At 39.4% G+C, this 25826-nt stretch overlaps 1 protein-coding gene across 2 annotated transcripts; it reads right to left on the reverse strand.

Moving 5' to 3' along the window:
• Positions 1-1727: 1727 nt before the first annotated feature.
• Positions 1728-25415, reverse strand: LYN (LYN proto-oncogene, Src family tyrosine kinase). Of its 2 annotated transcripts, none has more exons than XM_010010560.1 (12): positions 25346-25415; positions 24013-24061; positions 23815-23920; positions 23260-23358; positions 23063-23166; positions 21398-21547; positions 19978-20130; positions 12995-13177; positions 12026-12102; positions 6316-6469; positions 4453-4584; positions 1728-1930 (listed from the first exon to the last, which is right to left on the reverse strand). In XM_010010560.1, exons 1-12 carry the CDS (start codon positions 25412-25414, stop codon positions 1728-1730), a joined length of 1479 nt encoding a protein of 492 aa, XP_010008862.1. In that variant the 5' UTR covers position 25415. The 2 variants fall into 2 exon arrangements, with proteins under 2 accessions (XP_010008862.1, XP_010008861.1); XM_010010559.1 differs by having other exon boundaries at positions 25283-25414.
• Positions 25416-25826: the final 411 nt, after the last annotated feature.

A 25826-nucleotide genomic window follows, 5' to 3' on the forward strand; every position in this document is an offset into this window, starting at 1 on the left:
ACTGAGCAATTCTTAACTAATGTTTTCCAAAGAATTGCACTGGTCTGTGTTGATATTACACTAAAGACTTTTGAGAAGCTCTTCTGAAAGATGGCTGAGGACTGACTTCCTCTCTTCCTGCCCTCCAGACCAAAAAGAAAACCTAACAACGATGCAGAAAGGGCTGGTTTGGTTCTTTTCAGCTTCTCAAAGCTGAATAGGCATAAGGAAAGCAGAATCCATTAATCTTGTTACTGGTGATGAACATATGTTCCCCTGTTCCATCTACCACTCTGGATAGAACATCAGACATTTGTTTGATTTCAAATTACTACCATACAATTTGCTTCAGATTGTTTATTAAAATTAAAAATCACCATACAATAGAAACTATTTACATATTTAACTGATAGCCTGCTTAAACTGCACAGTTTGACTGAATGAAGCCAATGGAAAAGAAAAGCAATGAATATTTATACTGCTCATTGCAGGCACACTGAGGCAAAAGGGTTGTAAGCTTCTGCAAAGTACCATTTGCCTAAATAACTGGGCAGAGGGGTGACAAAGATGTACTGGGTTTCAGCTGTAAGAACCAGTGTCACTTTGGAGAATGAAAAAGTAATCTATGCTATAGTTACATTGCAATTGCACTAGCTTAGCTGTTTTGATAAGTAATTTGACAACAAGTTGATATGTAGAGCTTAGCAAACTGCAATCACTTTTAGGAATTGGATTTAGATAGTGAGCAACAAACCTATAGTGTCACTGCAATGTAACTTGACATCATTATTGCCTATTTCCATAAGTTGTTTCTGATAGGGCTAGAGCTAGTTTTAGCTTTAAAACACATTTTGAGATTAGTTGATTAAAGCAGCAAAAATATAAGGAATAGTCTTGAATAATCACAGAGGATTAAAATTAAGATTAAAATATTTTCACTGGTAACTGCAATGAAAGTATCAACTTCCTTCAATGTCCTGTGCTTTCCCATGGACTTCAGATGACTTTGAACACAGTGCTAGGTGTGCTGCTGCTTCTGCTGTCTTGTGTGTTCACGTTGCACTTCTCCAGCTGTGATGCCTTGAGAATGATTTTAAACTTAGTATGAGTAATACAGCAGTAAACCAAAATCATCTTCAGTATAAAGAAACATATATGACCCTTCCTTAAAGGAAACCATGACACTGTTCAGAAAGTCTTACAAGAGGTGACAGTACTCCAGATGCTAATGTGAAATAACAATGATAACAAAGATACAAAAATAACTTTCACAATATGCTGCATTTCAAAACAGATGATTTAAGAATATCACCATGTCTTAAATCGCCAAGTTCTCCTTCATGACTTTTTCTTTTGAAAACAGCTGTTCAGGCATCTTCTTGCCCCTTTTATAGAGGTCTCTTTGTAATGTATTGCATAACTTAGATCCTAAGAAAGCATTGGCAAACTGTACCAGTGCGTGATGGCTTTCCTTCCTTCTCCCTCCCCACCCCAAAAAGCCTGCTTGCTTTGGGATGATTCTGCAGATGCAAAACACAGAGCATTTAAGGAGAACTTCAAGCTTTAGAGGAACTGTTTTAACCAAATAAAAATACTACTTTTTCTCTGTAGAATTACTCTTTTCTTCAGCATTTCAGGTTCCACACTCAGTTAAGACATCCAAACTTGTGAAGTAATTGGCTTGCGCAGTCTGTCCGAATAATAGTCTGGGCCTATGATCCATGTCAATAGAAAAAGTGTTCTTTGCTTTATGGCTGTTGTTGATACTGCCCTTCTGTTGCTGTGTAGAAGTCACCAAGCACACTCTGTAGATAATCAAATGTTGGCCGCTCTTCTGCTTTGTCTTTCCAGCATGTTTTCATGATATCGTAAAGCTCAGCTGGACAGGTTTCCATGCGTGGCATTCGGTACCCACGCTGAAGAGCAACCATCACATCTGAATTGCTCATACCTTCAACAAAAAAAAAAAAAAAGAAAAAGTTTTCAATAAATGATCTCAAATCCCAAAAATAGGGAAAAAATAATTTCTTTTTCTACTTCATTACAAAGATCTTCACCGAATAATACAAGACTGTTGCTACTTATTAAAGGCAGTTACTAACATGAGTTCAACAAACAAGGCTGAGGTGCACAGTGGCACTGAGGTACTTGCTCTAAAATCCTGGGGGGAAGATTTATTTTTTCCCTGTTGAGTGCAGTGACCCCTTTAGTGCCAAGGCTAACATGACTGTGGGAGAGATCATAACTCTTGTCTCCAGCTCCGTTCTGTTCCTGTGAGCAGTCCTGCCATCATTTGTTGTGCTTCCAGTGGTGCTGAGATCCACAGCAACAGCCCACTCTGGCATCAATCTTTGTCTCTACCTGCAGCTTCTAACCTGCTTGCTACAGACTCCACCCATACCGAGATGGAGAGTTACTCCTGCCATGCCTGGGTAACTTGCCCAAACCTGTCACATTTCTTCAGGTAAAGTAAATTGGTCACCTACTTATTTTGTTGTTCTGATTCTTCAGTATCAACTTTCAGTCTAATAGACTATTTCAATTCATACTTCTATTTAAAATAGACATATATCCCTCTTCCAATTTAACACAAGGAATGCCTGCAGACGATTAAAATCCTCCACTAGGCAGGCAAGAGGCTTCTACTTCTAACTGCTGGTTGACAAATGAATCCACAGTGTCTGGCCTATTTATGGTGCTCATAAAAATGCTCCCATACTTATGAAAAATATTGCCCAGACTTCCTCTAGAAGAGGTATTTTCCCACAGTAGTACAGCAACACCATGTCTGCTGTACAGATTGATTTTGTTCTTAAAATAAAAATGTGGTATGTTTTATGGAGGTAAAGAATGAGCAGACTTAGCTGCAGAACTAAGTATTGGATTGGAGTTTGTGGTTTGTAGTGCTGGTTTCCAGGTGAGCTCATAGATTTGCTCAGGGAAGGACAATTTTCAAGGCATCCAGAAATAACCTTGTGAGCCCAGCTCAGTATAGGCAACTCTCTGGGTACACAGGCACGTGCTAATGGGAACAAAAGTATCCTGACTGTGGGAAGAACCTTGCATTACTTGGCTGCATATAACTCCCATCTGATCCTTCCTAGGGACACAAGCAGTGTTTGAAAGAGCTTTGAAAGGACCTACTACTCAGTCACACATTTTGCAGCCCTTATCTAAAAGCCAGCCCAGAGCATATATTTGAACACGTCACTGTGCAAGCAGCCCTGTCACCACTTGAAGTCGAAAGGGGCTGCATTTGAGCATAAGTGCTTTCATGGACTAGAGCCTTACCGAGCAATGAGAATGTCTGGTTTGGCTCTACCTCTTGTATGGGAAGTTGATATGTTCTTCCATAACGTACAGTTGGCTACCATCATCCCTTCCCCCGGCCTGAGTCTCATGGGACTTCTTGTCTCCCTGTGCCCAGGAGTGTTAAGCCTGCTGTTATTTCAGAGACTCTGCTGCCTCTGGCAGTTCAGGATGCAGAATTCCAGATGCTTATGAAGTGGTGGTGAAAATGTTTTTGCTGTTTAAATAGCAAGAGCTGCTGTACTGGAAGTGCTGGGAAAGCTTTGCTTGGGGGAAATATCAGCTTTCTACTGTCTGTAAACTGCAGGATCCTAAGGGTTCTTCTCAGAAGTATAGGTGAACTGTACTTGTCCCATTTGGGCACAAGATAAGAGAATTTAGGTCAATTTTCCATAACCTCAGTAAACTTAAATGAATACAGTCTACTGTACAGAGTTAATCAGCTATGCCTGAGATGTGACAATTTTGTGTGCATAAAAATATCCTTCATACAAGCTATCTCTGTGTGCTGGAAACAGTATGTATTTTGTTTAACAGCTATGTTAAAGAAATGAAGAAATGAAAGAAACATGAAGAAAGAAAAATGAACATGAAGCACATAACCATTTCCCAGCTACCTAATACATCAGTCACAGATGATGTACTCCGCTGTGCTCTCATACCTGAACCGTATGGAGCAACGAAGAGTAAATATTCCAAGCAGTACATCAATTCTACTTTAGGGTCTGCTTTCATATTTGTTTGGTAAGCTAACAGCCTATTTGCTTGTGAAAACATGCTTAGTACTTTCACATACTACAATATTTAAAACCCCAGCAGCTTATGCGGCACCATTAGAACCTGTAGTACTGCATCCTCGCTGTGGGACTGTGCTGTGGACCGTAAAGACTGGATCTGTGACAATGCTGCATTTGCTGTGGTTTTAACCCCTTCTGAATATATAAAAATGACTACGTCTTCATCATGTCTTTAGTCTGTTTGCTAAAATTTACCCCAGAGACTCATACATATGGTGATTATAAGTTTTCAAAGCAAAGGTTTTCAAACCTGGAAGACATCTTCCAAATCACTGCTGTCAGATGCCAGCTCTTTCCTTGTGTATTTTCATTGCTTTTTAACACCAAAGTATAGATACAGAGGAATGGTGTAAACACATGCCCATACCTGGATAAGGAATCTTCCCATACGTAATAATTTCATACAGGAGAATCCCAAATGACCACACATCTGATTTAATTGTGAAAGATCCATAGTTAATTGCCTCTGGTGCTGTCCATTTAATAGGGAACTTTGCACCTAAAAAAAAGAAGTACAGTTTCAATCAAAGGCAAACGTAAACACTCCCTATTGAGTCACTAAAAGGTTTTATATTACTTGCCTATGATACCCCTACGTTTCCAGCAACTCCTTTTATCCAAGAATTATCAGCAGAGATGTGCTGCAGGATACATGTTACAGGATACACTGTCCTGTGTCAGAGGTGCAAATAAGTTGCCGAATGTTACACAGCACCTTTTGACTCTTAGGTATGGTGAATTTATGCTAAAATTAGTCACCATTTTCCCTTCTGAACAGTGGTCAGACAACAATCTCATAATTCCCATCACCTGGAACTTTGCAAGACTTTAACTACATTTTCCTATTTTAAAGAAAGTCAGTCTAGCTTCCACATACACCAACACATTTCACATTCAGCCATAGATGCAAAAGCAGTAGCAAGTGATATCTTAAAATACTGTCTTTCATGTCTAATTAGCTGATTCCAGAAAATCCCATATAAAAGCAAACTCCTTACAGTTAAGTAAGAAAAGTTCAAGCAGCCTTTATTGGGAAATATTATCTTAGGTCTTCAGACCATGAAGAGTAATACAAACAGATTGTCTCTACGCCCTTTTTAGTCTGCTCTATCATACTGGCACTACATACCACGTAAGCTAGGAAACTTTTCCGAATGGCGGAAAACACATCAAAGAAACTCAGCATAAAGAATTAATAACCTGAAAGGTTCATTTAATCAATATAGAATTCCAGAGCTAGCTAAAAAACACAGATATGGGTTCTGTACCTCTGAAAACTGCTTTATCAGACCCCTCCCTCTGTTCTATTGGACTGCTGTTACTCAGTGACTGCTGAATAGCTCATCTTCCTTTAATCTCAGCTGTAATGCACTGTTCACTTTCTTCCTCATACCTTAGTTCTTTCCCTTTCATCCTACATTGCCAGTTTCTCATCCAGACTGTCTGAAAATATGAGGTAGTGTCTTTAAAACAAGAGGGGGAAAGCCAGCAACAAACCTGTTCTGCAAAGTTATCAGAATGCAAGCTGTGCATGGAAGCATAAATAAAAACTTTTCACTACAGCAAGTTGACTACTCACTTCTCAAAAGGATCCTTGACCAAATTAGCAACACACACATATCTTTGTATCTTTAATATTATGGATTTCCCTCTTGCCAGTCCTGACCCTGCTGCAGTGTTAACTCCCATCCATCTGCTGAACGTGACCCAGGTTTCCAGTGTCCCTACAGTGTTCAGTGCTGCTGAACATGCAAATCAATGTTGCAGCTCCTAAAGTAGCTTCAAGAGAGAACCAGATCTGCTAAAGGTTTTCTTATTACCAGCACCTACACCTGCTAGTGCTTCTTCCTTTCTCCAAGTGAAAGGAGGTGCATATGGCATTTAAGGAAGTGATGAGAAAATAAGAACATATTTTCTTGGCATTTAATTCAGAGGGATGGAAGCTGTGGCTGTGCAAATAAATTGTGCAATTTAGAGAAAACTGTGTGCAGTTAAGTACTCTCAATTTTCTTTGTTCTTCCAATTTATTTAAAACAAACTTTTCAAAAAGCCTGGGGAGCACAGAAAGGTTACTTGTTTCCTTATTCTTTTTAAAACTTGATGGCATTAGAATGCTGCCTCCAGGAAGCTGTCATAGCATTTTCTGTCCTTGGTGATCGTATTATTGTTGGATCCAGCCTTACTGCCTCCCAGAAGCTAAAGCCTTAAAGATGAAAATAAAAGTACATACCTTCCCTTGCTGTATATTCATTGTCTTCGATGACTCTCGCTAGTCCAAAATCAGCAATTTTGCACATCAGTAAGTCCGAAACCAGAACATTTGCTGCTCTCAAATCTCGATGGATATAATTTTTTCTTTCGATGTATGCCATCCCTTCTGCAATCTGCAACCGAACAAACAAGTATTTTGATATTTTAACACCATCAGCAGGTCTTACCTCTTTGTTCCTTCAAGATACCAGGAAAACCACATCCATTTATTCATTACCACTATCTTTGGAGTATTTTTCACATGGAAGCAAGGAAAGGGTGACTGCCACAGAAAACCTACATGCAGATCTAGTCCTCCAATACTATACTTACAGTAGCAGCTTCAAAAGAATTGTTTAGGTGAATAACAGCTGTCAAGATCAGAGATACATGTTAGAGACATTTCCTGAAACAAACTCTTAATTAAAATGTTCCTAAGATTTCTACTAAAATATTTTCTTCTCCAAATTATTGAGTTTGTTTTCCAATTTCTAAGAAAATGGAAGGAAGTAATAAGTCAAACGAGATACAGATGTTCCTTTAAGGACTGATGAAACAACACTGCAGATAAGGTGAAAAAAACCAACCCACAGCATTCTATTTACCCAGAATAGGCCTGGACAATTGGGAAACAATTACTAAGATTGGTCAAACAACTTTATTTTCTTCTACAACAACATGCAACTGTTTACAGATGAGGAGTGTTTAACGAGAGCCAGCTCTCAGATACTATCGTAAATTTAATTGGTATTTCAGCAGCCCAAATTGATTTCCAAACCAAACTAAAGATGATTTAATGTCCTCAAAATATGCACAAGGGATGATCTTTTTTCCAGTATTTGCTCATACTGCCTTTTTTTTTTCCTCTGTGAAAAAAAGAAAAATATTTTTCAGAAAAAAAGAAACTGAAATAATAGTTCCTAAACTCCGAGCAACAAAACTGATGTGCAGATGGTGCTTTGTCCAAAAGAGGAGCTAGGAAAAAGGGAAAATAAACCCAGTGCTTCTGAGCTTCCAGTTTTTCTCTTCCTTGTGAGACTCTGGTGATGGGTCGTTCCCAGGCAGGTCCCACGGTCCAACCTGTGCCACAGGTACCTCTCCAGGATGCCGGTGGGTGGGTGACAGAGAGCTCGCTCATGGGCTCATGCTTTAGGGAATGCACGAGCTCTCAGATTTGCTGATGAAGCACCAGTAAAGCAGGAAGGGTCCTTCTCTAGTGCCAGTCCCTGGCACACTCATACAGGGGCTCTTTCCACCTCAGGAGAAGGCAAGTGCATGGACGCCTTCTCAGCACCAGAGGTGCTTGTTTCAGCCGTGCAGTAAAGCAGGCAGGAGCACCTGGCTGAACCTTAAGAAAACATTAACATCACTTCTGCTTACCCATTTTTGAAAGGTCCCTGAGGAAGGTCCCCTGTGAAGGCACACACTGCCACCACTTACAACACAAACCACACGTTTGTGTGCGAGGTCTTCGTTCCTCTTTTTCGGTTTAGGCAATGGAAAAATAGAGCCACTTGCCCTCCCACCTCCTTCACTGCAAACCTCTTCTAACAAATCAATACGTTCTTCAGAGCAGACTGCTACATTGCCCTTGTACAATGCAGGGGAGTTTCTCACACTAAATCAGAAAGAAACTCCGATGACGAAGAGAATGAAGAACACCTGCATTTCACTTTTTCTAGAAATAAGACTTTTTATAATGAAGAAAGCAGATACTAGTGAATAATTGACACATAGAGCCTTACTAGAGACTTACAGACATAGAAGAGCAGTATTCAATTCAGAGCCCACTTTGCTTATCTCTCCTCCCCATGCCACTACTTGGGTTTGGGAAGGAATAAGATATGAAAGGGAAGGTTTTGCTGCAAGATCAGTGATGAGATTGAACTGGCCAGCTTGGCAGATATGACCAAAATGCCCACAGGTCCACTAATATCACCAAAAATACATCAACCATCACAAAGGAATCAACTTTCCTCCTACTGCATCGATTTAACATTCGGGTGAACTTCTAGGGAGACATTCACTTCACAAAAGACACATTTGTGATGGCGATATTTAGTTTCCAAGCCCAACCAAGCAGTCATTGGAAAGACCATTTTATTTCCTCTTACTCGTGCCAGACTCACTGAAGTCATCATCTAATTAGTCACAAATGAAGAATGTGACATCAAACAATCATTAAGTTTTCAGCAAATACAAACTACATTTCCGTGAAATCCCAGGACAATGGATTTGACTGCACTGAATCAGAGAAATTCAAAGAGGCCAAGTATGTGCCAGCATCTGGGCATGCGAAAAATTCCCAAGTAGGAAAAGAATTATGGGCAAAGAATTTTGAATGGGAGAATGAGGGGAAACACAGCAACTGGACAACTGAATTCACACATCTGGTCACATTAAACCTTTGCTTTTGGGAAAAGAAAAAAGAGAGGCATTTTTAATCAAGGGAATTGGTGCCAAAGCCCATGTGATAGCTCTTTGTGGTAATTGTTGGGTTTTCATTGCCAAATGATATGTTAAAGGTAGAGAAATTCATGGGAACAAAAGAAAATTAAACCCTATTTCCCCTTCTTTCAGTGATCATTGGTACCTGTCAAGACTGTTCGGCTACATGTAACTACTACTCAGGAGCAGGATGGGAAAGGTAATTTGGGCTTCTGGAATCAGTTTTGTGTCCTTTAAGAGAGGATTCTGCCTACACTGCACAAGTGTTACTACCAAGAAGGGAGCAGTTTCCCGTTCACCTTTAATGAAGTACTGACATGCTTCCAGAAATACCCAAGTTAAATCCTTTTAAAAATTACCAACCACCAAATCTCTGAATACTGGGAACAGGGTAAGAATGGAAGATTCTGGAAGAAATAAATGACTCCACAAGTCAGCCTCAGCTGAAAGTCATATTCCAAGTGAATGACTGGGAGCTGCAGTTCTGCACTCAGCTCTGTCACCCATTTGGGGCATGATTTCAGCTAGCAGTGCTCTTTCCTCTCTGTTTCTGCTCTTCCTACCTGTAAAACAGGGCAATTACTTAACTTTCCAGAATACTTATGGGTCATTTCACAAATTGGTATAAAAATCTTGCAAATTCTTGAAAGAAAACGGTAATAAAATCATGGAGCAAGCAGTGCTGCTTTGAAAACATGCGTTCCCTACTGCTGAAGGTGTCTGGAGAAAGCAGCAAAGGACTTTGAAGCAGGGAGGGGAGAACCTATTAAACCACCATTTCAGAAGAGGACTGTCTAAGGACACAGAAGAGCTACACCTTCTGAAAAGGAAAAATACTTGGTCCCAACTCACAGATGTCCTTGGTGAAACATCGCAGCTGATGTAGACGGATGGGCAGGTCTGTGGTTTTTTCTTTTTCAGAAGGGGACACCCAGCTTTTGGTTTTGTTTGTTTGTTGTTTTGGGTTTGGTTTTTTTTTGTTTGCTATGAAACCAGAGAACTCCTGGCTTCCTTCATAGCTCCGTTTTTAAACTCAAAAACATGCTTGATTTCAGCTTCCATTCCACGGTCTGTAATCCTCTTTTGCAAGAGTTATCACAAACCAATCATGTTTTACAGATAGTTTGCAGTGCTGTTTCTCCATGCAGACAGGGGTTTACAGCAACAGGTAATTGATTCCACTTGTGCATTTCTAGTCTTTATGTAAAAATGTGGAGTCCTAAAGAAGCCAGGTGGCTTAAGGTCAACCCAATAGGATATTTTTACATCATGCTGAGAACACGTATCACGTTGAGAAGAAAAACTAAATGACAGGGATCATGAAAAAGAGAGGAACGAAAATGAAAGGCCCTGTAGTTTGTTTTCCTCTAAATTACATAAAAGTAATTCTGCTTCTGTCTCCACTGAAAGGGCCCAGGATGCACATGAGGTTAATGTGAATGACAAAGGTGTAAAAACACAGGGTAGAAAAGAGAAAGAAGTGGGTTAGGACAGTTCAGGTGCATACGAGCAGTTTATGAGACACTTGAAAACTGTCAGTAAATCCAAATCCACACATCCTGACTCGCCTGCAAAGCAGGCAAGCAAAATGAGGAAAAAATACAAGTGCTGAATCAGTATTTAAGTTGCACTTAGTTTTTATCTGGTTACAAGTGAAGTCCACTCTGGGAACAGAACAAAAGGGTGTGACCTACTGTTTCCAAAATATTGAGAAACAAGCAGGCTAAGAACCTCTCCAATCCCCTCCTGCCCTATTTTAAACCAAAATCCTGTAAAAATGATTACTCAGGGATGGTTTGAAAGTTATGACATGAGTATGTTCAGCAACAATTCATATCATTTTCCTAACCACAGCCACCATGCATGTGTGTGCTACGTGGTAGAGGTAGATAACAGATTTGCATAAGAAGCAGGAAGAGTTTATACATGCAAAAGGTTCACGGAATTTGCACCATACATTTTCAGCAGATCTCATCAAAAAGCAAGTATGATTTTAAGAACTGGGAAAAAAAGTATTTGGAGCTCTTCAGGTAAAAATATCATAGAACAGAAGAGTTTCAGTTGGAAAGAACCTCTAATGATCATCTAGTCCAACTGCTTGATCACTTCAGACCACTTTAACCAAAAGTTAAAGCATGTTGTTAAGAGCATTGTCCAAGTGCCTCTTAAACACTGACAGGTTTGGGACATCAATCACCTCTCTAGGAAGCTTATTCCAGTGTTCGACCAGCCTCTCGGTAAAGAAATGTTTCCTAATATCTAATCTTATATTTATTTATATAGCAGTAGTTATATTAAACAGTTATATAATATTCCTACAGTGATTTCTTTTTTTTTTTTATAAATCCCTAGTGTCGTATTATATCTTTTTAAAATGCTCTAATTTTTCGCCATGGATTATAACAAGTTAGTGTAATAGGGTACAACAGCCTGTAAACTCTAATGCACAATAAAAACCCCAAAAGGTCAGTGAAACAATAACCTACCAGAAATTACTTCATTACCTATTAGTAACACGAACTACAGCTTGCAAAATTTGCACAATTCTTACTCTGTTTTCTTATATGCCTCGCTGGACATCTAAGGCTGGCAACTGTCCGAGGTGAAACACTGGTTCTAGGCGCCTTTGATCCAGGCTTTGACACACACAGATCAGTCCAGTGTCTCTCTCTACATATTTTATTTATGACATGGGATAACCTGTATATTTTGAAACAATCTTCTTGGTTCATAAATCAGACACTAGTACCTGAAACATTATTTGACTAAATTTCATTTATTTCACAGTAATTTACATGAGTTTGAAATCCAACAATACTCCTCTGAGGTTAAGAGAAGTTTCACAAATTGACCTAAGGACTAAAAATGATGCATTTATGAACACTGAAGGAATCTCATAAGCACAAAACCACAAAAGTGTACCTACACTTCCAAAGCGCAGCCACGTGAATTGAAAGCCATTTTTCCACAAAGGAAAGCAGCTGTGTACCACCACCATCTAAGCAGGGTACCACTGCCATCTTTAGCGGGTCACCAGCAGTGAGTTAAGCCTAATTTCACATATTCTGTTGAAATCCATTTTAGGTACTCCCTCCTTTCAAGAAACCTTATTTTCTCAGACCAAAATTTTTCTGAAAACTAAATTGTTTCTTAGCGTAAAAAATCCAAAGTTGCCCAACAGGAGTTTTAGACTCAGAGACAAATAAACCCCATTAATGTTGAGCATATTTCTTAAACTTTACCTGAGCAGAGAAGTCAATCAGCTTTGGAAGCAATAATTTACTTCCTTCATCACTCTTCAGAAAATCCAGCAAACTTCCTGTTAAAACAAAGATCGAATCAGTGTAGCTTATTACTGAAATAAAGGTCATGCCAGCTCCCTGATTTTCTGGATCACAAAATTTTTGCAAGGAAGTGTTTTGATGTATTTTCAAGTTGACTACAGTAAGGCAGTCTCTTTACATGATTTAACAACAGTAATATCCAAGTCAGCCTATCAGGCATCCAAGTTTTGCCATTTTCCTGGGTGTAGAAAACTCTCATCCGACCCTACATTAGTTCAGTGGTGCTGAGTTTGGTCTATGAGCTATCAGGAAAGCTGTCTAGGAGAATGCCACATATCAATCCCTTCCAAGTCATAGAAAGTAAGTGGCTCAACACTTGTTTATGAAGTTGTCAGCAGAATTTCTTGAAAACAGAACAACCCAAGAAAATCTAGCACTCAAGACAATCTCAGAAGGAAACGTCACTTACTTTGTGTAGTAATGCTGTAATAAAGGTTGTCGTTTTCTAGTAGCACATCACTCACCTTATTACACATGTATTTATCAATTCAAGGGCCATGTAAGGCAATTTCTAAGGTGTTTTTTTAGTTGCCTTGCTATGACAACAGGCACAGAAGTCAGGTAGGGAGCCCAAAGGAACCAGAGCTATTTTGGGGTTATGCTCTGCATCTGAAGCAATTGAAAATGCTATATTTATGAAAACTGTAAAAATAGTTTACTTCACAACTGCAGCAATGAATCATAGAATTAAAGCCTCAGCATTCCTCTAGGATAGGTGCTCCACTTTATGTCAGAGGTCTCAAAAGAATAATGCTAAAATCTTAAGTTTGCATTTTTTATTCCTTCCTTTTTAAAGAACCAGGCCTAATTTAGGAGAAGCAGAAGAGTTTACTAAAGCATAGCTCACAGATCCAACATTGTTCTCACCTTTTGCCATGAATTCTGTTATAATATAAATAGGCTCTTCTTTGGTCACTACAGCATAAAGCCTGACGAGTTTATCATGCTGAAGTGTTTTCATGAGGTTGGCTTCCTCCAGGAAGGCTTGCACAGACATCGTTCCAGGCTTCAGAGTCTTCACAGCCACTTTTGTACTATTATGATAGTAACCTAAAAGGAGGGAATACGGTCAGTGAACTTGAAGTCACTCTGTGCCACACAGCACCCCGACCACTAGGAATTTGTAAAGCAGCTAAGGCTGGATTCCAGTAATAGCTAAAAGCCTGAGAGCAAGTGCCAGATGTAGCACAAATATTTATGCTAGAATTCCTTTGTATTTTGTAACTGATACAAGACGGCAGTGAAAAAATAATCCACCCCCATTTTCAGAAATCATTTATCTAAAAAAAAACCACCCCATGAAACCCAACAAAACAAATAAAGCAAGCAAATCACCTTCATACAAAGTTTTCATATACAAGTAGCCCCTAAAATATTCGGTCAAAAGATGTTTTAATGAACGTTCACTTAAATTGTCTCAGGATCTAATGGAGTCCACGGACTGCTTGCAAGATTCTGGAGCATCTTTAAATTCCATGATTATAGCCATTTTATGTGTGCCAGTCTCCTGCTTATAATCCTCTCTGTAACACTCAGTGCTCAAAATGAAGCATTACAGGTAAGTGCAATCAAATAAGTGTTATTGTGACCAACAAAGATATGCTGCCAGGACTGCAATCCTGCAGTGCTCAGAGCAAGATTTAAAACAAGATAACTGCTTATCACATAGCCCATTGCCAGGAGTGGAAGAAACTATGGCTCTTTCATTTCTGTTTATCAAACCTGCTAATGTAATATTCGAATTATATAAAAAGCAACTACCAGTAAAGAGAACAGCAGTGAATTGTGTTCTGATTTAATGTTTTCCAACATTAAATAAATGTTAAATAGCATTAAAACAGGAGTAGCAAGAACTGATCCTTAAGTTTGTCTTGTGAAGTCATTTAATTTAAAAAATAAAAGAAATAAAAGGAGAGAGAAAAAGAGAGGGATAGAAATGCAATTTTTGTCCCCACCATGCCCATTTCAAAATTGCAAAATTATTTCTCAAGAGGCAAAACTTTCATGACTCATTTCCTTATTCAGCAACAATCCAGACAGTATCACCACAATGGATACGCCGCTAAATGTCCACAATTTCCTTATACTATTTATCTTCCAAACATAAGAAATCAGTGGGAAAGCAAGGAATTAATTTTCCCCGATCTTAAGGGATTGCTCTAACCACTGCAATCTTGTACCACCTTTGTTAAAGAAGGATCAGCACCTGAGAAAAGTCACTATATCTATCACAAAATTTTCACCTGCATGACTATTAAATCTATTTTTCCATACACAGTCTGGTCAAAGCACAAGAAAGATATGCCTCTGAATGACCTAATAGTAAGAAATGACAACTACAGGTCAAACGTGCTGTTAAAGCTCAGGTATATGGTTTATATCTATCAGAAAAACAGATCTTAAATGCATTTCTTTCTGCTTAAGAAGAAAGCTTATTTGTATCATTTCTACTATTCCACACCATACTCTAAAGCACAGCATGAGTTCCACTCCCATTTTGTTGAATACTCTACTGAACATAGTAATTTCTGTGAAGCAATTACAACCAACACACTTAACATTAACTATGTAATAGTATTTTACATTCCCAAAAGAAATCCATCAAACTAGGGTGCTACTCACAGAAAGGTTTTTTACTACAACAGCGACACTGAGGTTTTCTGCTGGGATAAAAGTCTACGCTGACCCTTTGGTGGTTACACACAAAGCAAATGAGCTGGTGACACCAGTAGAGGTAACTGATCCTGATCTCTCTGATGTTCATTTATTTCACCCCATATTGGGAAGGATGAGACACCAAATCACTGAGGAAAGGTGGTCACGAACTCTATCAGCAGATACAAGGGCATCTGTAAAAGACCTGACCCTTGTCAGTTAGGTAAAACTGGAATTTGCCACCTCTCTGTTCCACTCATTACCAGCGAAACTGGTGTATAACTTGATTTGGGCTGAGGACCACATCAGACCTGGAGCAGGAGGCATCTTTTCAGTATGCATCTGTACCATTCTAGTTTAACAAAGTCCTAGTCCTCATGCCAGGTTGCTTATCATTACCATGAGAACCTCTGTGGTAGATTCCATAATGATCATCTGCTTTGCAGGCACACTCTCACTGTACAGGTAAGAAACTGAAGCTTTTGTGCAGGTGGAGCAAAAACTAGTGACCTTAAAGCACTTCACCACCAGCAAATGTAAGGTTCAATCTGCATCACAGGAGGATTCCAGTGACAGGCAGGGAGCTGTGGGAAGGGGTGGCCACAGCACTGCATCACCCCTGCTTTGCACAGTACCTGGGGCTCTGAACTCATTGCTAATGTCTATCTTGGCTGAACTGAACCTGGCTGAGATGTAAACCCAGCACTTGTGTCACAGTGTTCCTTGCTGCATGATATGAATGAACATATGCTCAGTTTGCTACCTAAACATGAATTTTAAAAGATAGATAAGCAATGAAGTTCTTGCTTACATCTACAACATCTGACATTAAATTCAGATTCTTTGCAACTAACATTCAGCTCATGTATGTACTATAAAAATCCATTTCTGATACTGACGAGAAGTACTCATAAGTTTCCTTGGTTCATTTGAGATATTTTTTATTTTCATAGAAGTATTTCTGTGGTATCATTTTCTCTATTTTTTTCTAACAGCTGTATAAGAAAACACAACTCTAAAATGCATATTCCTTATATTCCAATTTGGAGGTTGCCAAAAGAGAGAATCTTTTACACTTGAGATGCAAGCAAGATGTGCCTCATTAATAAAATACACCATAATGGCTTCATTTGGCTTGTTAACTTTTCTTTTAGCCCTGCTTGAGAATTCTCTTCATGGATTATTAATACCAGAGAGCATTATGGTTCACGTCGTACCAGTGCACACTAGGAACAAAAATGCATAAAACACAGACCCTGCTCTTGTGGTGCTACTCTGGTTCATTGCATCACTAAAGAAGCTGCCCAGATGCACTGAACTCCATTGTCAAAAACCCTTTCCTACCATGGCAAGAAGCAAGCCTCTCTGCAGTTTAGACTTCTGTTAAAAATTAAATGTGATGCAAGCAGTAGGACCCAGGTCTGAGGAATGCGATGATGTCTCACATAGAGAGCCATGATCTTAATATTTTACATGTTAGAATAGAAATCCCCCCAAAATTGTTAGTGTTTCAGGCATTTATTTTGGAGTTGATTTTGATTATCTTGCCAGAGTAGTATCTTGGACAGCCAGGTTGCCCACAGGGCTTAATCAGGCCAAATCGTGATATAACAATAATGAGGCTGAGCCTATCATTTCTGAAAAGATCTCCAGGACTGAAGATGAACAACTTTGTGAACAAGTCTACAAGATGCAGCTTTCTCCTCTCCCTGCTTTTGAAGTAATTCCCTGCAAAGTTACACTGGGAACAATTTGTTTGAACTGCAGAGGTTTGACACTGTTAGAAGCCAGATAAATGTCTCAGGCTATTACAATTGCAAGAGGTTCTGGAGAAGAGACTGAGAAACAGCAGCTTCTCTGCATCCTCTTGCATGTTAGCACACCATTTCTTCTTTACAAACTACAGCCATCACTCAGCTGAAGAACAGAGGAATGAAAAAGTAGCTCCACCTCTACCTCCTCTCCATATAGCCCATTGAATGTGAAGGCAAGAAAGCACAGGCTGCAGCTTTCTAACCACTTCCATAATGCAATGCACCCCTGCCATGCTGTTTTTGTCTATCACATCAGCATAGCTGATGCCCAAAACATACACATGAACACTAACTTGGTAGCTTAAAACCAGAAAGTCTTATAAAATGTGTAAAATTGCACACAGCTGTAATGAAGGAAGGAATTAAATGCACTTGCAGTGATAGACAAAACTGGGAAATTGATGGTCCTTTATGGCAAGTTTTCTCTGTGCATAAGAAACTCTTCAGAGCTGGAGGACATTGATCTGCTCACTTTGTAAATGACAAGGATCCTCTGCACAGGTCACACACAAGCACAAGCCAAGTGCTTGGGGGATATGGGGATCTGCTTTTGTTCCTAGGGTTTCCTTAGTCTCCTCCATAACATATGCTAACTCCCTCCAAAATGTGCAAGAGGAAGGTGTCAACTTGGAAGCCCAAAGAGTACTCATGGACAAAGTTAAAAGACAAGACTGGAAAAGGTATGCTGGCTATCTTCACATTGCAGTAGCAGTATTCTTTCTATCTTCCCATGTATCACAGAATCACAGAAGAGTTGAGGTTGGAAGGGACCTCTGGAGGGCATCTGGTCCAACCCCCAATCAGGTCCACCTAGAGACAGTTGTCCAGGGCTGTGCCCAGTTGGCTTTTGAATATCTCCAGGGATGCCGACTCCACAACCCCTCTGGGCAACCTGTGCCAGTGCTTGGTCATTCACACAGCAAGAAAGTGCTTCCTGGTCTTCAGAGGGAACCTCCTGTGTTTCAGTTTGTGCCTATCACCTCTGGTTCTGTCACTGGGCACCACCGAGAAATGCCTGTCTCTGTACTTTGCACCTTCCCTTCTGGTATTTGCATACATTGATAAGAACCCTCCAAGCATTCTCCTTTCCAGGCTGAACAGTCCAAGCTCTCTCAGCCTTTCCTCACAGGAGAGATGCTCCAGTCCCTTAACCATTCTTGTGACCCTTCACTGGCCTCTCTCCAGTAGCTCCATCTCTCTCTTAACTCGGGAGCCGAGTTCCTCTGAGTGGGACACTGCTCCCTCTGAAACCACAATTCTAAGTACCCTTTATCAAGAAGAAATTTATTTAGTAATTGAGCCATGGAACAATATTACTCTAATTCACACCATGGCTGAAAAATAACTTCGTTCTGTATGAGGAGAGCATGTAACAACTAGCTCTCTAATCAGAGGACCATACCAACTAGTTTATTTCTCAGTATCTCCACATAACTTTGATGCCACTGGTTGATCACTGCAATACGCAGTGTTTGCTGGTACCCTACACTGCACAGTTGACCTAATATGTCTTTTCCAGCTTGAACTTCCTTGGTTCTAAGATTAACCATGTTCCTGATTCGAGAGGACCTGTGTCATGCAAATCAGCTTCTCTTGCTTCAGAAAGGAAGAAAAGAGGAAACACAGTGATCGCTTTCACAGTACATTGATTTTTCTCACAGTGCAGCAATTCAGATGCAGGGGTTAGGCCCAATTTATATGTTAAAATAATGACACAAACAAGAGGAAACATCTTGAAACAGAAACGCCCTTTTAAAGTTTTATGCCTTTGTGTGTGTGTGTGCAGAAGTAGTCACTTCCCAAAATGATCTACATTTTCAAGCAGGTGATTACCTTCTGCCACAAAGTTTCAGCATCAGTTAAACCTTTCTTGCCCTGGGTTTATTAGACAGAAAAAAACCTACACAATGGCTGACACTCATCTTAAGTAGTATATAAATTGTCTTAGCTAGAGAGGCTTTCTTAAGCCTTTTCTAATGAAGGCAGATAAAAAGGCTGAATTTGGCTATAATATAGAGCAGTGTTGCTTGAATTTTTTACATTATTTATATCAAAAGATTGCACCTATGACTGAATTAGAGCTTTCTGATTGAAGCTGTAGTTGTGTGTGGAATTTGCCACTCAAACAGCACCCTCTGTGCTTTACTTTTCTAAATGAGAGCATCTCTTCAATGCAATGACATTCCCATCAGACTACTGCACTCCTGTGGGTCATCAGAGTCCCCTTCATAGCTTTGTGTCTTCTAGTAAGCTTTGGGTTTCACTTTTAAGTTAATTCCCTCCCTATAGAATCTTGCTTAATAGTAATAATAATAATAACAACAGTAATGTAATTCACTATTAACTGTAACAATTTTATGACTATTTAAAGATAATATAAAAAAAACGAGATTCAGGGCAAGGCTAAAAATTATTTGGCCTGAAAAAATAACCTAATGACGACTTTGGGAGGAAGGTATAGTTTAAGTCAAATAAGATGGTAACTGGTAATAAGTCTGTAAGTGATGAATAGTGCAAGGAACATGCAATGCAGAACCCAAAAGAATACTCAGATGCCAGAACAGGCAGTATTTCAAAGTAAAAGGATTAAATAATATTTACAGAATGTGATTAGATACTGATCATAGCCCTCTGCCACAAGAAGACAGTGAGGTTGAGAAAATATTGTTTATAAGCAAACAAAGCTAATTAAATTTATAATAATTCATGCTATCATTCCTTGCTGGGTATATATTAACATTTGAAACTTGAAAGTCTTATGACACTTTCATTATTGGGGACTTGCATGATAATTCAAGGTAGGAGGTGATCAATCTCTCATCTTACTATGTAAGTCACCTAGTTTCTGAACAGCAAATTGGCACACAATAATCTTGGATTAAGTGTCCCCATTTTTCGCCCAGTATGGCAGTCCCATGCGTTACGTTGCATTGTCTTCTTTACCAAAAGACAATGAGAACTCAATACATAATTCACTAAACCCCACAATTTATTTTTATTTCATGTGCTTTACCACTTTCTGATTTGAATCAAGTTCTGAGAGGCCCATCAATTTTGAGAATCAGGAGTCACATCTTACTATAACCTTCTACTTCCCCCACAAAACACAACAAAAATACCCCAATGTCTTTGACCTTCTAAATTACAGTCCTCACTATTTTTTTCCCTTAAAAAAAACCACCAAAGAATTTGTTCCATGTCTCTGCCAGGTATCTTCCCACTCACAAACCCTCTCTCCTCACAGAAGGTGTATTTTTGGATCTAATTTTGCTCTTTTACAAGTATATCAGACCAGGTTCATGTTCACTGTTTTTCTGAATGTCTCTGAAATGACATTTCTTTCAGCAGATTTAAATACTCCTTTCAAAGGAATAAACTTACCCATCCAGACTTCTCCAAACTGACCAGCTCCAAGTTTCTTCACTAATTTAATGGACTCCCGTGGAATTTCCCATGCATCTTTATCCCATGGCTTTTGAGGCTTGGGACTAATACAGGCTTTTTCCAACTTTCTGCATAAGCCATCTGATTGCTCTGGTTTTCAAAGTAAAGACAAAATACAAAACCTGTTACACTTGTGTGCCTCACAACTTGAGAGAATCATTACTTCATTGCAGGGGTACAGTAACCAGCTGAAAATAATGTTCAAAATAATCAAATGCTTAGATGAAAATATAACCTTTCTGGTACTTTCACACAACTTTAAGAGCTTCTAAACTGAAATTTAGTATTCAGAGACAAATTTAATAAAGATGTATCACATGCATCTGGTTAAATCAGATTAAGGGGGTTTAATACAATTCGTACCAAATAAATACAAGATAAGATCTGATTACTAACAGTACTTAAGAAAGACACACACTAGAGTCAGGCTTGGGACCGGTATTCTGAATTTGTCATTAAATTTTCTTGCAGCATGGTTTCAGACACATGTGCATGCAAGCATAAGTAGGTCACCATTATTTTTTGCTCCAGACACTAACTAGCTCTAACTTTAATACAAATGTTGAATAATTCTCAAGGCTTTCCAGCTGTGCCAAAGAATTACCACACGTGTCTAACAACTTAAGAGAAATCTCACGGCCAAGTCCTCAGTGTGGGTTTGAAAAATCACTATGTGATTTTCTGCCCTACATTTTTTGTCTTCTCTGTCTTCCTAGACTAAAACCCACTGTATTCTAGAGCTACCAACCAGGAGGTTGTGCAGAATGAAAAGTCACTTTTGTAGCTAAAACATAGTTAGAAATTTGTCCCTCCTCTTCTCCCTCCCCCCTTTTTTTTAATAATAAAAGCATACATTCCATCTGGCTACAATTTTTTTCTTTAAAGCTAATGGAATTTTACTTCCTTCAAAATGTTATTTTAAATAAATAAATAGACAATTTTACAGAAAAATAAAAACAATTTCACACTCAACACCAGATAAAAGAAGATATTCACAACTGTGTAAGTATTTCTGCTAATTGTGAGTACAGATTTACTCTGAAATACAGAATTAATTTATTTACAATGCAGGCAATTCTTACTATAGCTTCAAATCATCATAATTTTGATGAGGTGTTTTATAAAGCTACTCTTGATTTCACAAGGGCATGACACAGAGCAAGCAGCATTAGGTCTGATTATGATAACAACATTACTTGGGTTCCAGTCTTACTTTATGTTTGATAACATGCATGCCAAGTTTATTTAGAATGAAAAAGATGAAAAGGTTTGAAATAAAACAAGAAAGCATTTATTTTCCTTCACAGGAAACAATGACTGTATTCTATTAAGTAATTCACTAGCTGATTTAACTTACTTTGATAATGTTTGATCATATCATTGATGCTGGGAAAAGTTATTCTTGGAGAGATGTAAAATCCTCCATTGTCTAGACTCCTAATTTTGTAGTGCTTAATAACATCGCCTTGCTGTGGATCATAGTCTCTTATGGAGAGAGAATAGCTGCCTGTGGATAAAGAATGAACGATCATTAACAGATAGCAAAAGTCTACAGTGCCCATGCGCACACAGTCAAGCCTAACAAAATCACCTTTTTGTCTGGTTTTAGTTTTTACTCCCTTATTTCCTCAAAAAGCATTTTGCAACCAACAGGAGGAAGTTACCCAACAGCCTGTCCTGAACTGGTCACCAAAATGCTTACAGTAACATTTTCTTTTTCAATCTTATTCAACAAGCTCAGGAGTTCCACAATCCAGGCAGCATCACATCCAACACCCACTTCTGCAGGAAGTCCCCCTAGCTCAAATGGAACCAGCTTGCAAAGTAAGGCCAGGGCTGTCACACGCCCCAGGCAGAAGCTGAAATTCAGAGAGATCAGTGTTTCAAAGTATGAACACACTGGATGTCGTGGGACAACTAGCAAAAGGACAGTTTGGAGGTGGCTTGAGGTACACAGGAGGGAGAGCAGATCTCTTCATCCTAGGGAGCCTAGCCTCAGCTGGAATTTAAGGTGGGGCAGCAGAACATCTCCTCTTAACACAGAGCTCTCTGTTTCTTCTACTCACACAATTCTTGTCCACTTTCAAAGGATAAGAAACCATCTCATCACCTTCTCTCTCACCAAACACAGATCCAGTGACAGAAGGAGTTAGAAAGAAATGGGGTACTTTGCCTTACTTTCAGAAGCCTATGCTGAATTTAGGAGCCTTCCCTGAGAACATCATTCAGGAGTCTCCATCTAAGAGCACAGAAAACAATGATATGGGCTCATTACAGAGAGCTACCTAATCAGGGATCTGCAGCATTAGTGCCAGAAAAACTACGCTATAGAGAGGACAGACGTATGACCCACTGAAGGGATTCATGCACCTTCCTCTGGAGGATGCATTGTTAGGGTAACCAGCTGGAGAATCCAGTCTGGCTGCTGTCAGAGTCCAAGTGCTGGGGCAGAACCTCCTATGCTTTTCTCAAAGTCCCAGCTGAAGAGTCTGGAGGCTTCACTAAGCTTTTCAGTACAAAAGGTCTGTCTACAGTACAAACCTTTACCAAGGTGCCTTCTGAAAAAAACCCCACACTGCAGTGCATAAGTGTAAACCCTCACTACACACCAACTACACTGTAAAACTTGTAGCAATGGATACAGATCCAATAATGGAAGACTGTGAAATGCAGCATCTACTATTTATAGTGAAAAGTGTCCTTCAATAAAGGAATTACAAATGTTAGGAAGAGAAAAGATCTCTCACTTCATTCATTCCTACTTCTTGTCAGTGTAATCACGCACACGTTTTTTCCCCTGTCTCAACTTCGAGTGTTAACCTGTAACTCTCTCCTCTCTTTTCCCGGTGATTTTTAAATCCTTCCCACTTCTACAGAACTTCAGAAAATTCACACAGTAGGACACACTGGGTCTACTCCACACCCAGTGCCAGCTGGTGCCTTCTTTTGTGAAGGCAGACAGAACAGACTGTATGTTTTTAACTCTATTCCCAATTCCGAAGTAACTCACCCCAAAACATACCTTTTAATGTTTCACTTTCTCTGATAAGGAAAGCTCCAGGACTATTTCCAGGAGCCAGGAGTTGTCTTTCAGCATCTTTTCGGGTTATGTCTTTGAAGAACCATCTGAAAAGTATTTCAAAGAGTTAGAGCCCTTTCTCTTCTGCACCCACAAAGGATACATCACCAGGATGAAGAAGTTTGCCTGGGAGAACTTACTCTTCTGTTTCCAGGGTGTTTACTTTCGCTACATAGTTGCTGGGAATGAAGCCTTCCTTTCTGGTTGTGAGAGATTTTGCTCGCCACCATTCTCCCAGCCTGAAAAATGGAAACAACAGTAGCGTTCTCAGGAAAGAAAAATGATGAAGTGTTATTTGGGTTCTACTGTCCGAGAGCTTTGCTCTTGCTGGAGGGAGAAGAAGTACCTTTCCTCTGAAAGTAAGCCCCCTGAGCAGCCATTAGCTCTGTTAGATCAATGTTCAGTTGCTGTTACCAAGAGCAGCTGCCAAGTCATAGAAGGGTTTGGGTTGGAAGGGATCATAAGGATCAACTAGTTCCAACCCCCCTGCCATGGGCAGGGACACCTTTCACTAGACCAGATAACTCAAAGCCTCATCCAGCCTGGAACAGCTCCATGTGCATTTGTATTTTCACATCTAAGGGAGCTCTCTTACCATTCATACACTCATGTTGAGTAGGATTAACAAAACACTATAAAGGGAATTAGATGACCCCAAAGAAAAACTACAATACGATCAGTTCTGTCATACTTACTCCTCAATAACTTTCAATTTTTCTCCTTTTTTGAAGGACAAGTCATCTTCATGAAGGCCATCATAGGGATACAAAGCTATCACAATGACTCCATGCTCCTCTGCTTCTACAAAGGCAGAAAGCCAAAGGCACATTCATGTTATGTCACAGACTGACATGGGCATACCACACAGCAGTAAGATTTCTATGAAAACTTACCTTCACTGACAAACCTCTGTCCCGGTAAGAGCTGTGCTTCTCTATTTGCCTACAACAAAATATATCTTTAATTAAGCAGTTTTAGATCTTTGTGACAATCTTACATTATGATTACATATTACTCAGTTGCTTTGATATCATCTTATATGTCTTAAATGAAAATGCTCCAATCTTTTCCCACCATTCTTCAAAAGTGAATTATAACATAAAAACAGAGTAAACCCCGCTAGATGTTGACTTGGGCAGCTCAGTCCTTGGGAAGGTGTGACACAGGCTGCAGAGAGGAAGTGCACAGCTTTGTGACTTCTGCTGAAGAGGCTTTAGGCAGGGCACTTTAATGGGACAGTTATTCACATGTAGCTGCCATGCTAAAGAGCTACAAGCATGGTTATGTTGCTAAGATTGTGCAAGAATAAAATAAAGCAATTAAAAAAACCCAGTGGTAGTTTATGATGTGTACACTGATGGAGAGCACACTGAAACCAGTGTGTCAGCTGGTGAGAGGGGTGAGAAAGGTGTCATTCACACCCGCAGACAGCACAGACCCTGTGTAAGCACATTCAGGAAACATAGTTTCCTCAGCACAGTATAAAGGCTGGGAAAAAAGGGTACCAGGCAATCTGCAAAACAGCAAATCCACTTGGTACCCAACAGGATTCCCCTTCCTGGCACCCTTCCTTTCTAATGTCAGGCAGCACACAGGAAACTACATTGGCTTGTTCCTCTTGCAGCACAGCGCTGCTGCCTTCACAACTGCATCATCTGCTCCCCTTCCCATCCTTACCTACACACCTTGTACAAGGGCAAGAAGTGGCCTTCAGTGAGTAAAAGGGAAGGTGACTAGAGCTGGTAAAGAATCACCCATGATTATTTCATCCTTTTTAAACAGAATAGTCTACACTTGGATCCCATAGCTATTAAAACTCCAACACAACTGCTTTTAACAACAGTTCTAACTACTTCACGTTTTCTAAAGTCACCTAACATTCTTCTACAGTTGTACCTATGTTGACATCAAGCATTGCCAAGGATGACTGTTTTCATGCAGAAAACTATGACAAACATAAAGTAATTAATAAATCACAATTTTTTTTCTTTTATTTCTTAAAGTATTTATTCATTGAGGGTGAACTGCACAACACTAAAAGCCCAATTGTGGACTAACGATCATTTGAATTTTTTCATGCATGTGCTTTGGATTGAAATTCAAGTTATGCCAGTCATGCTTTGATCTTGCTACTGGAATTCTCCCCTGAGACTATCTACTTACTGGCCTTTGCTGTTTATTGGACGTTGGATCCCTCACATAAATAGTTCGTTCAGTTTTACGTACTGGTTGATTCTTCAAATCTAGCCCATCTCCATGCTGATTCTCTTTCCTTTTTGATTTTATACATCCCATATTTCCTGTTGGAATAAAAAAGGTATTAAACAAAAACATTACACCGTAAATCAAGCTGTTTCCCATGCAATCATCTGGGCTACGCAGCAAAAACATGTTTCCTTTTCATACACAATAGTTCATGGAGAGAACAACTGCAGTTTAGGAACACGCGCTGAAACCTCTTTTCTGCTGTAAAGGAAAGAAATGACTTTTTGTCTTAATCCACAGAAGAAGTAAATATTTCAAAATAGTTATTTACCATTTCAACATTTTCAGATTTATCATTTCCCCTCCCCACAACCCGCCAGCCCTGCTGAAACACCTTTCTGATACTTCTGTGAGCTTTGGAACAGATGTAAGAAAAATGTAATTATTGTAGTGACAACTTATTTCTGTATTTCTTATTTCTTTTAGAGAAAAGGCTGCTTTG

Source organism: Nestor notabilis, unplaced genomic scaffold, assembly GCF_000696875.1.
Source record: "Nestor notabilis isolate BGI_N333 unplaced genomic scaffold, ASM69687v1 scaffold26622, whole genome shotgun sequence".
NCBI lineage: Eukaryota > Metazoa > Chordata > Aves > Psittaciformes > Psittacidae > Nestor > Nestor notabilis.

Bases quoted from the DNA above. Each gene is read 5' to 3' on its own strand.
- LYN (XM_010010559.1), bottom strand. From the start codon at position 25,414: ATGGGATGTATAAAATCAAAAAGGAAAGAGAATCAGCATGGAGATGGG. The intron at 24,062-25,282 runs GTAAGTAGATAG...ATTTTGTTGTAG, and splicing joins CCAATAAACAGCAAAGGCCA to GCAAATAGAGAAGCACAGCT. The intron at 12,103-12,994 runs GTGAGAACAATG...TTGTTTTAACAG, and splicing joins AACAGAATTCATGGCAAAAG to GAAGTTTGCTGGATTTTCTG.